Source organism: Nesoenas mayeri, assembly GCF_963082525.1.
Source record: "Nesoenas mayeri genome assembly, chromosome: 20".
NCBI classification, from domain to species: Eukaryota; Metazoa; Chordata; class Aves; order Columbiformes; family Columbidae; genus Nesoenas; species Nesoenas mayeri.
This window is the reverse complement of record NC_137569.1, coordinates 4,930,517-4,943,552: the sequence shown is the minus strand read 5'-3', so window position 1 is coordinate 4,943,552 and position 13,036 is coordinate 4,930,517. Positions and strand designations below refer to the sequence as shown.

Here is a 13,036-nt window from a genome sequence, read left to right as displayed (position 1 = left end):
GGATTTGCAGGTACAAGTCACCACCTTGCACTGAAACCTACCTTGACTGACCCTCCTCTGCTCCATTTCTTGCCTTTTTTATCCAAAACAGAGAGGGAGATTTTTAAACAGCCTCTCAGCTGATTGTTAAGGCAGGAACAGTGCTAAGGACCAAGGTTTTTGGCTGTTTCCTAGCCCAGAAGGAATTTTGGGCAGGGATTACTGCTTTCATGACAACTAGTGAGAATAACATCTCTGTACAAATGTCAGAGAGGTTTCCGAGAGGCTGAAGCAGCCCTTTGGACTCGGACTTGGGGAAACCCATGAGATATGGCAGCAGCACCTTGCCATAAATAATCCTATCTATCAACATCAGTCATTAATCATATTTGCTCACTCACCCTGCGCTGCAGTTGAGTTTAATGGGACATGGGGCTGAAAACAAAAATTAGGTTTCGGTTGGAGGAGAGAAGGGCAGAGGAATGGGCTTCAGGTTTGGAGACAAAGTTAAAAAATGCAGGAAATGTGTATTTCCCACCAGTTGAGGATTTTTTCCTGCTATACCAGGAGTTTGGTACCCCTTGAGCATGTGGTGCCAGCCCACTCCCAGCTGGGGGGTGGTGGCCTGACATTTTGGGGTGGGATTTTGCAGCAAGACCACGAAGATGTGTGGGAAGGATTGTCTGCTGAGGGGGTGAAAGCACTTGCAGGCAACAGCATCCACGGTGGCCAACCCCTCCCTCTGCTTGCCCGCAGCCACCGGCATGGACGGCGATGACACTGTCACCGCCGAAGTCTGCAAGGAAGGTGACATTGGGGATGGAGAGTGAGTAGCCGGTGGTGGGGAGGCCAAGGGCTGGTCTGCAGACAGCAGGGCTGGAGTTGCCATGGCAGCAGCCGCCATGCTGTTGGCCACCATGCTGTTGGTTGAGGGGGCGGCGTGTCTGCTGCGAGGGATAGAGCCTTGGCTCCCTTGGGTACCCACCTCTCCACCAGGCTCTTGGAGGTGATGGTGGCTGGTTACCCAGTGCTGCTGGTCAGGAACAAGAAGCAGTTCAGTGCCTTGGGCAGCAAGTGTCCCCACTATGGCGCCCCACTCAGCAAAGGTGACCCTGGCTCTGGGCAGGGGAGAGAAGCTGTGTCAGGGGGGTCAGGTCTCACAGCTCCATTGTGGGGGGATTTTCTGTTGCAGGGGTATTGAGAGGGGAGAGGCTGCGCTGCCCCTGGCATGGCTCCTGCTTTAACATCAAAACTGGAGACATCGAGGAATACCCTGCTCTGGACTGTCTTCCTTGCTTTAAGGTGACTTCTCGCCTCTTCCTGCTCCCAGTTTGAGCCGTGTCCTCCATACCACCCACAAGCACCATGTTCTTTACATCAGCTACAAAGACCTTGTCCTGGCCATGGCTCTGTGGTCCAGGTCAGGCAGAGCTACACATGGGATGATTTGTCGGGATCATCTAATGCCATGTCCTAAAGCTCTGTTTGATCAAAGGCGATGCTGTACAGCCAGCACAGCTCTTCCTGAGTGTCCTTGGGATGAGGAGAAAAGCTCATGAGCTCCTCAGCACCATTTGCCATCCGAGATCCCTACAAGTCACTCTCGATGTATCAGAGACAGATGGTTCACTGGACCAGAACCTCCCAGAAAAGCTCCCACCACCACCTCATGAATGTGGTGCTTAAATGCACTCTCACCCCTTCAGGTAACAGTGGAAGATGGAAGGGTGTTTGTTACAGCAAAAAAGAAGGTACTGACCTTACCTCCTGTTGCTAAGCTCAAGCAGCACTGTGGGCTAGGTGTGATTTCAGCATTTCTCATTTTCTTCTAGGATCTTGAAAGCAGTCGGAGGGTGAAGGACACAAGCATGCGATGCCTTCTCAACTGCGACACGATGCTGCTTCTGGGAGGAGGTCAGTGAAGTGATACTGTGCATTCTCCGCGGATGCTGTAAGCTGCCACTCTCTCCTCCAGGGAGGACGTGCCTTCCTCCTCCTACTCCTTAGTGACATATAAGAGGGCTGGGATGAGCATCTGTTGTAGGTGTGGCTGCCCTCGCGTGTGCAGAGACACTTCGCCAAGAGGGCTTTACTGGCAGGATCATCATGGCCACCAAAGAGAACCACGTTCCGTATGACAAATCCAAACTGAGCAAGGTTTGTATGTGAGAAGGACTCTGAGTACCATGTGTGAATTAGGGACACTGCCCACACTCTTGGCCAGAGAGAAATTGAGCCGTTTTGGCAAAGCAGGAGTGCTGAGGCACCCACGAGGAAAAGGGGTATAATTTCCAGCTAACATCTCACTTCCTCCTCCCAGAAAGTCCTTGATCACAGTGCACCATAAGCTAATGGTTTTACCCCCTTTGACTGAGTTCTTCCCTCTAGAGAGTTTGAGTTGATGGGTTTTTCTGAGGAGGGACAAGAAGACGATGTGGGGAGTGTGATCTACTAATGCAAAATTTGCCTCTTATGCAAACTTACATCCCAGTAAACACTGCAAGAGTATTGCTGGCTGCAAGAAGTGCTTTATTTCATATTTCTCCTTTGTTTCCAGCAAATGAACTTGAAAGCTGAGGACGCCTACCTGAGGAAACCTGAATTCCTTAGTGTTCGTGGCATAGAAATGTGGACAGAGAAAGAGGTACAAGAGCAACCAATTCAGTTCTCAGTGGGTGATCCTGTACCTGCCATGGGGAGGGGACACCCACACCTGCAGGCATAGGGCTACATTTGTAGAAATTAGGGCTCTACCTAAGTACATGCGTTACTTTCTGGGACAGCACTCCAAGAGCTGGTGTGCAGGCCTTGGGTGTAACACTCATCTGTGCTACCCATGCACATGCAAAGAGGGTGAGCCTTCAAACCAGCCTTAGAGGAACCCAGACTTGGTGCTGTCACTGAGTGCTCCTAAAGCCTAAGACCTGTAGGAAGTAAGAGAGAGGACCCCAGCATTCCTCATCTCACCTGAGTGTCCAGAAATTGGGCATGCAGTCACAGGCAAGCAGAATGGGCTGACATGACAGGACACCAGTGGTCCAGAGGTACTTGTCAGATCTTTGCCTCCTTTCTCCTGCAGGCAGTATCGGTGGATTTCCAGAAGCAGAAGGTCCGCTTCATGGATGGGTCCTCACAGAAGTACCATCAGCTGCTCATTGCAACAGGCAGCCAGTAAGCGCACAAAGCATCTGCTGTACACAACATTTTAGATGGGACAAGATGGGTCAACACAGGGGTGTGGGGGTTTTCTAGAGGTGCGTGAGAGGGAGGTGGTAGGAGATGAGATAAAAGGACATGACGGGGTGACACAGCTGAGAGATTGCATGGGCTTGTGCTCCCACTCCATCCTTTCTGTTTCATTTCTGACTATGAGATGTATCTGGATTCTTTCTCTTTCAGTTCCAGCTGCCTCAAAGTCCCCGGTGCAGACCTGCAGAATGTGTGCATTCTCCAAACCCCAGAAGACTCGAGAAAGATCTTAGAGCTGGCAACTGGGAGGAATCTGGTGATCGTAGGAGCTTCATTCATAGGTACCAGGCTAGAGTGGGCACCAAGTCATCACTGACAGCCTTGAAACCCACTTTTGCTGCATGTGCAGGTTAACTCGGGGCTCTCAGGGAAGGGATGTTCATTCATTGCCTGGCTGGGATTCTCCCTGGAGCCCTATAGCTGGCGGGAGTGTGCGTTACATAGCACATACTCACTGTTTCCTCTGACAGCCATAAACTTTGAGAGTTATAAACAATTTGTGGATACACACAGAGGGAAATGTGCCTTGTGAAAAGGTCACTGTCCTTCGGAGGAGCTGGAGTCCCTAGAAGCATTGAGAAAGTGAGGGAGTAAGGCATGGAAAGGGAGCTACTTTGTACACAGCTAGAAGCTGGTTTTTGCATTTCCTAATATCCAGGTCTGTAGTGCATGAGAAGAAAGAACAGGGAGGCTAAATACCTCAGCCCAGAAATGCAGAGAGGAGTAGCTCAACACTGGCACGACATCAGATTTGTTCTCCTCACCTGGAAAGGGAAAAGCTTTCCAAGGAGGAAGGTGCAGGTTCCTGCTTGCAGCGGGCTCACCTCAGGCATGCCTTCCCCTTGCAGGAATGGAGATCGCTGCCTTCCTCTCAGACAAGGCTGGTGCCGTCTCAGTGGTGGAAAAAAAGGAGTTCCCTTTCCAGCATGCGCTGGGTCCTGAGGTTGGAGGTGTCGCCATGAAGGTGAGGAAAACTTGCTGCTAATTCCTAGGATGGAGAACACATGCTACTCAAGCAGCCCTGTGACCTGCAACAGCCTGGGAAATCCAGCCCCTGTCCTGAGTGACAACCCCATATGCCTAGCCGACTTTCTCACAGCCCCAGCTGCACACACACAGCTGGTCCCAACCTCTCTCGCACACATGTTGCACTCCCCAGCTCAGCTTCATCCCTAAGCCCTGCTTCATCCTAGAGTCCTGACCAGGGCATCAAAGCCAGGCTTCCAGGCAGCCTGCACCAGCCAGGGACACAAACGAAACTGCTCCACAGCAGCTGAGCCGCCTGCCTGGGTTTTGGCTGGGTACGGCTGTTTTTTACAGCAGCACAGCCTGGAATTTCCTTGTGAATACTCAAACCAGCTTCCTCTTCCTTTTCAGATGCTGCAAAATAACGGGGTGAAGTTTTACATGGAAACAGAACTCTGTGAGCTGAAAGGAAAGGATGGAAAGGTCAGTCATGCCATTGTGATCAATCAACTGTTAATTTTAGGGGAAAAAACCCAAACTGAGGCATAAAACAGTGCCTTCACCTAGGCTTTCCTCTCCCACATTTAGACCCTCACATTTCTTCTCATTGAGCACAACTCTGAACTCAAAGGGCACCAGTATCTGTTCATATCTCAGGGACAACAGAGTGATTTTTCTCTTACATTCCTGGCAACACACATTAGTTGGACAAGGTGATCTGAACCTGGGGAAGAAATAAGACAGCAAAGAATGAGGCAGCAGGGAGTCGGCAGGAATTAGGACAGAGTTTTTAACCCTTTGTTAACGATTCTTGCTTCCTTCCTAGGTCACAGAGGCTATTCTTTCCAGTGGAGAGAATCTACCTGCCGATGTGGTAGTGGTGGGAATAGGTATGAAAGCCCAGCTGGGAGAGGGAGGTGGCTTTGGGAGTGGGGAGAACAGCCAGCAAGCCCAGAGCACCCCAGTGCGTCCCCAGGACACCGCTCCCTGCAATAACTTTCTTGCTCTGCTGTCATCCAACCCTTCCTCTTGTCCCTAAGCACCTGGAGAACATCAGCAGCCCACAAGCAGCAGCAGGAGGAAGGAGCTACTTATGCTCTCAGAGTGACCCTGGTTCGCTTGCTGAGCTCCGCAGGTCCCAGCTGTGGTATCAGAGCACACCTTGTTCTGCACCTTAGTTTTATTGCCCCTGGATTAGCCCAGCACCAGCCCAAGAACTAGTCACTGCTGCGAGCTGCTGGGCTCCAAGCAGGCTGAACACGCACATTTTTGCTGTAGGGCCAAGGCAAATTTCCTCCCTGCCTTTGCCGAGCTTTGCTGCATTTGTCCTTGCTCCTCTCCCTGCAGGAGTGGTCCCCAACTCCACATTTCTGAAGGGCACCTCCATCGCCAGAGATGACAGCGGCGCCATCCTGGTGGATCTAGTAAGTGCCAGCTGAGCATTCTCGGTCCACACCCAGTCCCATCCCTCTCATCATTGCACTAATTGCTTTTTGTCCCATCAGCACATGCGAACCAACATCCCAAATGTCTTTGCTGCTGGGGATGTGGTCTCCTTTCCTGTAGAGCTTCTCAGCTGGGAACAGTCTAGCATCCACCACCAACAGGTGGCAGAGGCCCATGGTGAGACAGGAAGATGGGCATGGGAGGAGCAGGACAGAGAGGACAGCAGGGAAATAAGAGGCAAAGGGCACTTCTTTGAGGACCTACAAGCAACGAAACTATTTCTTCTCCTGGCTCATCACAGGTCACATTGCTGCCTTTAACATGCTGAAGAGAGAGAAGAAGCTGCACACTGTCCCCTTCTTCTGGACCAGGATGCTTGGCAAAAGCATCCGCTATGCAGGTAGGAGGAGGCAGAGAGATGGGAAGAGCTCAACTGCTTCCAAGCCCATCTGCTCATCCACCAGCGGGGTCTGGGGCTTGTAAACACACAGGGGGTGCAGAGTTTACCTGAAGCAGCTCAAGTTTTGGACTGAGTTTGTGAACCCTGTTTCTGAGCTCTGGGCCAGCAGGTTACCCAGAGCTCTTGTTCTTTCTGATCTCCGGTGGCTTAGAGGTCACAAAGGAGGAAGAAATTCCCTCTCCAAGGCAAGGAGAGGCTTGGGTCATGACGCAGTCCTGCAGTTTTGGGTCTGTTATGCTTGTCCATGGTGTCTATGTCCGCTCCCCATCCCTGTTCCCAGCTCCAGCCAGTCCCTGTCCCCTCTGCCCCTACCTGTGATGGCACCGAGGTGGGACGGGTGCCAGCTGTGGTACTAGGGCTCCCCGAGTGGGCTGCGATGTTCTCTCTCTCTCTCTCAGGCTGTGGGAAGGGATACACAGACACCGTTGTGAAGGGCAGCCTGGAGCAACAGAAGTTCTTGATCTTTTACATCAGGAGAGTGAACCTGTGGCTGGTTGGTGCCATGACACAGCAGTGCCCTGGGAACAGGACACGATTCTGTCCCTTACAGCCTGCAGAGCTCCTGCAGAGGCTCCACATCACCTCCCATGGCCACGCACTGCAGGCAGCTGCTGGCTGTTGAATCAACAGTGAGATGGTTTCAGAGCAAACCAAAGCAGGGAAGGAGAAGAGAATGAGCTCTGACGAAGACACCAGCTAGGCAGGGAGCCTGGGACACATCTCCTCTCCCTCTGCCCCGCTGCTCCCAGGCTCGGTGCCCAGCTCCCAGCAGCGCCAGGCGATCTGTCACAAGTCCCCGCGCACCCTGCAGCACCAGCCACCCTCCTCTGAGCCCTCCAAAATACAGCTGGGCTCCAGCCGGGCTGCCATGGGGATGCTGCCATGCTGAGCTATGTACAGTGAGGACATCCACGTTCTTCCGCTTTCCCTTTCAGGGATGGCTTTGTGACTGCAGCCGCCAGCCTGAACTGTGACCCCATGGTGTCCCTGATTGCAGAAGTTTTATACTCGGGGAAACAAATCTCTAAAGAAGAAGCAGAGTAAGTGCCACCCTGACCAGGCTGGTGGGTGGCGCTGCGCTGTGTTCCCCATGCCAGCAGGGTCCACTGAGAGACACAAAGATAATTTAGTGCAAATCTGCAACGTACCTCTTGCTTGCAGGGCCTGCGACATCTGCAATACACCCTCACTGGCAGAAACGTAAGCTTGGTACGTGCCCTGCCGTGAGTGGCACAGAGTCAACCAAGCGTTAGCAGCTCCGCATCCTCCTGTCGTGGCACAAGAGAAATAAAATTACAAGCAAAGCTGAACCCAGCACCTGCGTTTTGTGTTTGCAGACAGCCCTCGGCTGCTTGCTTGCACGCTGGGGCAAAGCAAAGCAGCGCTTTCCCCTCTCTTCCAGGCAGGGACCTGCTGGGCTGGACAAGAGGAGGACACTCAGGTCCTGGGGCTCAGCTGAGGATCTGAGCAGGCAGAAGCAGCCACACGTTCACAGATCCACGAGCCCCTCCTGCTCCTCTCACTGGCTGTTGGCAGGGAGCTTGGGTTCAGCACACCGGTCACGTTGACCTTCTGCTTTGCAAAAAGCACGTTTTCCCAGCAAGGGGAGCTGTGACCAAGGCAAGCTGCTCTCCCAGCTGGGAAATAGATAGTCTGTGCGTAGGAGCTCACACGAAATACCTTACCCCTAAGGACAGAGGGCTGCCATCCCATCTGAGCCAGCAGCACCTGCGGGCATTGTTACGGCTGCCTCAAATATCACAATATCTGCTGCAGCAAGCGATTCCCACTCCCTGACAGCAGCCTTGGCTGGTGTCTCCTCTCCCACCACGTCCCTGCGTGCTGGATGCTTCGAGGAGGTGGCCAGATGCTGTAGAAAATGCAGCCTTGATGCTGGAGGAAAGAGTCACTGGATTTTTGCAAGGCAGCAGCAAGCAAAGCTGTTCTTTCTACAGGAAACACTGCACTTACTCACCGGTCACATGGGGCTTTGCAGGAGGAAGAGTAAACCCCGAGAGCTGGGCAAGTTCCTGCAGGGACACTGACTTTGTCACCCTAAAAACCCTCTGCTTTCACATGAAATGCAGGCTAACCAGAGCCCAAGCCTGTTTGCTCAGCAAGTGAGATACTAGGGTGCTGGTTTTGCATTAAATACAATAACTTGCACTCCGGCACCTTCTCACATCTGAAAAGTTGACTTTAAAGGTGGCGGTTTACATTTCCTGACCTCAGGAGCTTGGTGCAGCTGCTCAGGGCAACTCTCTACCCTGAAATAACCACATCTTACCGGGCACAGAGCTGGTTTTCAGCAGGTCGGGTCGGTCCTTTTTGGCAACAGGAGGAAGCAGCAAATCTAATCATTACCCCAACGCCAAGGCACGCAAGGGTGGAGATGCTGGTGGCTGGAGTAGAGAGTTCCCTTCCACACCAAGCATCGACAGCACCACACTGTGATGCACAGGAGGGTGAGCACAGCCCGGGAGCTGCTCCTCCTTGCCCTTGGGTATCCTGCACACACACCTTCATGACTTTTCTGCCTCCTTGGTGCACTCCAGGACCTGTTGAGCACTGAGCAGGTGCTGGCTATTTTGTATGGACTTGCAGCAGGGCAGCTGTGGTGGAAGAGGTCGACTCTGCCTCAAGCCAGAGGTGTCCATCCGCAGTCCCTTCTGCTCAGAGAGCGATGCAAGGGGGTTCAGGCAGCCCTGCTCTCTCTGGGTCACAATGATCCCAAAGAAACTTGGCTTCTTGTAGCCATTAGCAAGCACACATCAAGCAAAACAGCTCTCTATAAGAAGGGAGGACCCCAGGACAACAGGCTTACCCATTTATAACACTTAACGGACACCAGGCCACTTTCTGCACATTGCTAAGTGCCACAATTTGGTAAGAGCCATGCCTTGAGCAGCTGGAACTCAGGCAGATTTAGTTGAGACTCTGCAGACTTATTTCAGCGCAGGGTCGTCCCTCCCTGCTCCCCCTCAGAGCTGGGACAAGCTGTGATCTTCCTGGCAGACCCCGAGCAGCAGCACCCAGACAGCTCTCTGCTCCTCAGCCACCAGGAGAGGTGGTGGCCCTGGCAGCCCCATGGGACAGGCACCTCTAGGGGTGCAGGGGCTCCCAGGAGCCCTCGCTAGGTCCACACAGACATTTCACTCTGCTCTGAGCCATAGGAGAGGAGCTCTACAGCTCCTCTCTCACCCAGTGCAAGGCAGGCGGGGTCTCCATCCCTGAAGAGCAGCTTCCAAGTCTCCTTTAGGACAGACTTCTGCTTCAACAAGGCAGAACCTGGATCACAGAGGGGCCCAGCAAGGTTCACCTGGGTCCTTTTCAGTGCTGCCAGCTCCAAATACCGGGAATCCTGGCCCTGCCCCAGCCGCGGATGGGGCTGCCCAGCCTTGCAGGACCATGGTTCCCGGAACAGACGTCTGGGGCTGTGCGTGACTCGGCCCTGAGTCACCCGCTCCCGGCAGCCTGGCCCCAACCCGCACCAGGGCAGTGTGGGTGTGGGGCCGGCCCTCTCCTCCAGCTCCATCCCACTGCCTGGCACTGTGCAGGATTAACCCTGCTCCTGGGCTCAGAAGCAGGTCAGTCCAGCGAGCTACACCCAGCCTCAGGTCGCCTCTTTTGCTTGGGACAAACCAAAGGGGCCTGAACAACCAACCCTCCACCCGTGGAGACCAATGCAGCATCAGCCAGGGACTGAGCTCCAGTGCTATGCCCACCCCGGCAACCTGTGGGTCTGCAGCCTCCACCACCCTCCTGCCCGGCAGGTCCAGGCACCCCACAGGCAACAAACTTCCTAAAAACTGAACTGTTGAGCAAAACAGAAAGTTTAATGCCTCTTTCAGTCTTCTCTAGTTATCTTTCAACTCAGTGCCACCCCACCAGCGGGGGGAACCCTGCTTGACAGCCCCACTGGCAGGGCTGCCTGGCAATCCCCAGGCAAGGCTCTGTCTGGAGTCCCAGAGGAGACTTCTTCATCCCTGTCGGACTCATCTTCAGCCCGCAAATCCACGGGATGCTGCAGACTGGCCCATCCTAGTCACTCGAGGCGCAGATCCAGCTGACATTCAAGGCACCGGTGACGAGAAGCGAGTGGCTACATTCAACAGTTCTTCAACTGGCAGCTTTAGCTACTAGAGAAGGACATAAAGCTTGCCACTGAAGAACTGGTGCTGGTTAGCCAGGAGCAGGGCGGCAGGGCAGCACCTGGGAAGGGAACACACACATCAGAGCCAAGATTGAACCGTGATGAGCTGACACATCACCCACAGCAGCCACCTCAAGTGACAGAGCTACTTCAAGTGACAGAGCTGCTTGTCTCCCCCACCCCAGCACCAAGTCCTGATCTGTCGCCTTGTCCTTCTCCCCTGGGGGCAGAGATCCCACAGGATCACCCTGCTGTTCCAGGGGATCCAGAGGCATATCTGACCTCCACTCTTCCCATCCCTCCCCCTCTCCCAAAGCAGCTGGTGTGTCAACTCCAGCACCTGCAGCCATCCCTAAAATGCGAGCGACAGGCAAAGAAATCAAGGCCATTTCTGCTGGGAAACAAGCGATAAGGCAACCTGCTCCGGCAAGGACCCGTGGCCGCAGCAGGGAGGCCACTGCAGGTGGGGGTTAAGGCATTTCCCACCTGCTCACCCCGGGTTGGCAGGGTCCCACCTGGCCAGGGGCCAACACCGCCCACCGGGAAAGACACTTTGTCAGGTGGCTGCTGCCAAGGCATTTTGGGGAGCACAGCCTCCTTCCATGTTATTTTGTCAGAGAACGAGGACATGAGCCCCGGGGGCCTGGTGTGGGACCTCGCTGCTCCCCCTTCAACTCAGGAAACCCCCCCCATTTTCACACCCCCCAGCACTTCAGCCGTGGGGATCGAGTTCTGGGAAAGCCCCCGCTGTCTGGCACTGCTGTGCGGGGACAGATGTCCCCAGTGCAGGGACAGACAGCCGGTCACCGCAGCAACTGCCCCACAGCATCCTCCCGCCAGCGTCACCCCAAAGGCACCGGCGATCCCGGCTGGCCTCGGGGGATGGCCGGGGTCCCGGTGGGTGTCACGGCAGGGGCTGCGGTGACGCTCCCGGTGCGGGGCCGGTGGCCGGGGCGCAGCGGCGGCGGCGGGGCCTGCCGGGGATGCCGAGCATTCCTGGCGTGCCGGGTACATCTGGTCCGGATTCCAGCGAGCGGGTCCCGGCCCCGCTCCACCCCCGCCGGGCCGTGAATCAGCACCCGCCGCTGAGCCACCGGCTCCGGGAGCTGGCGGGGGGGGCTCTGCCGGTAACAGGGCTCTTCCCCATCCCTTCTCGGCTCACTGGCACCGGAGAGGGCCCCGGTGGGAGCTCACCCCGCTAATAAAACCCACTATACCCCAAACTAGTGCCCCCCTCCCGGTTTAACCGGGTCGCCCCCCTTCTCTCTCTGATCTTGATAAGACCAACTCCCGCTCCCCCCGAAAGGAGACAACTCCTCCCCGGTAAAGCCGGTCCCTCCGCTCCTCGCCGGGGGACCCCACCGACCTCCTGCCCCCTCCGCTGCCCGGGATGCTCCGGTCCGTGCCCACGGCGGGGAGCGGCCTCGGGTCAAAGTCTGCCCCACCCGGTCCCGGAGTGAAGGTCACCCCCAGGGCGGCCACTGCCCGTCGCAGGGCGGCCCCGGCCGCGGCCCCACCCGCCCCACCGGGAGCCCCCGGAGCAGGGGCCGCGCCCCGGTCCCAGCCCCAACCCCCCCTACCCCGCCCTGCCGCCACTGGGGGCGAGGCCACCGGGCCCAGGCGGCGCCCGCGGAGTCCCGAGAGGGTCGCGCTGAGCCGTACCCCCCACCGCCGCCCGGCCTCGGGGAAAGGTGACCTTCCCCAGCGGGACTACCGGGCGCGATAGGACCACCCTCGATCCCCCGCGCACCGGCAGCCCCGCAAAGGGCTGGGCTGCCCTTACCGCCCTCCCCGGCGCAGCCCCGCCGGACCCACCTGCGCGGCGCCGGCGCCGCCACCGCCCGACCCGGTGCCGCCGCTCCCCCCACCGCCGCGCGCCGGCTCCCGTCTCAGATCAGCTGGCGGAGTCATGACGCAGCCACCCACCGGCCCCGCCCCCGGCCAATCGCCTCCCGGGACGGGCGGTGAGAGCCCCGCCCCCGCCGCGCCCGCCCCCGCCGCGAGTGCTGTCCGCTCCCGCCAATGGCGATCAAACACCGGCTGCCACCCAGCCAATGGGAAGGCAAAGCCGGCGCTCTGCCCCGCCCACCCCGTTGGGGGAGCGCTGGGCTCTCCCCCGGCCAACCGGCGGTTGCCTAGGAAACGGCTTGCCCCGCCCCACCGCGGGGCATGCCGGGAGGTGTAGTGCGGCGCGGCGCTCCCGGCATGCCCCGCGTGCTGTGAGTTGGCATTTTCAAGAGGGTGAAGGAGGCGGCGGAGGGAGGGCGGCTCTGAAGGGGCCCGGCCCGCACCGCAGGCTCCTGCCGGGGCGCGGCGCTGTCTCGGGGCCGCCCCGGCCGCCCTCTCCCGCCCTCGGGCGGCGCCGCCCGCGCCTTTCATCGCCTGGGGCCGGTGACACAGCCCCGATTCCGAGAAGTTGCTCTAAGTCGGCGGCCAATCAGAAGTGAGCGCTTGCCGTGCGCACCAATAGGCGGCCGCGGGGGGCGGAGCTGCGGGAACTCGGCTGACCCCGATGACTTGGCAGCCCCGCGCGATGACTGGACAACTTATTTAAAGGGGCCGCACCCTCCGCCCCAGCCGCGGGGGTGGAGGGTGGGGGCGGCCCGGCTAGGCCAAGCGAGCGGGGCCACCACAGCCCTGCGGGCAGCCGCAGCGCTCCCGCCCCGGCTGCTGCGGACCGAGCCGGGTGGGGGGCGGGGTTCAGGGGTGCGGTGCCCCTTTAAGGACATTTCCTGCCCTTCGCCCCAGTAACAGCTGATTGCAGCGGGCAGGGGGCGGAGGCC

General features: G+C 57.2%; 1 protein-coding gene across 1 annotated transcript; it reads left to right on the top strand.

Moving 5' to 3' along the window:
• Positions 1 to 743: 743 nt before the first annotated feature.
• LOC308048175 (apoptosis-inducing factor 3-like) lies at positions 744 to 7,304 on the top strand (the record flags this gene model as incomplete). The annotated part of the gene is made up of 18 exons (XM_080357127.1): positions 744 to 805; positions 976 to 1,085; positions 1,172 to 1,281; positions 1,686 to 1,730; positions 1,812 to 1,893; positions 2,024 to 2,136; positions 2,537 to 2,623; positions 3,059 to 3,150; positions 3,379 to 3,509; positions 4,077 to 4,192; positions 4,606 to 4,677; positions 5,021 to 5,084; positions 5,542 to 5,618; positions 5,700 to 5,817; positions 5,942 to 6,040; positions 6,499 to 6,586; positions 7,036 to 7,140; positions 7,262 to 7,304. 18 exons carry the CDS (start codon positions 744 to 746, stop codon positions 7,302 to 7,304), a joined length of 1,614 nt encoding a protein of 537 aa, XP_080213253.1.
• Between the last annotated feature and the right edge of the window lie 5,732 nt (positions 7,305 to 13,036).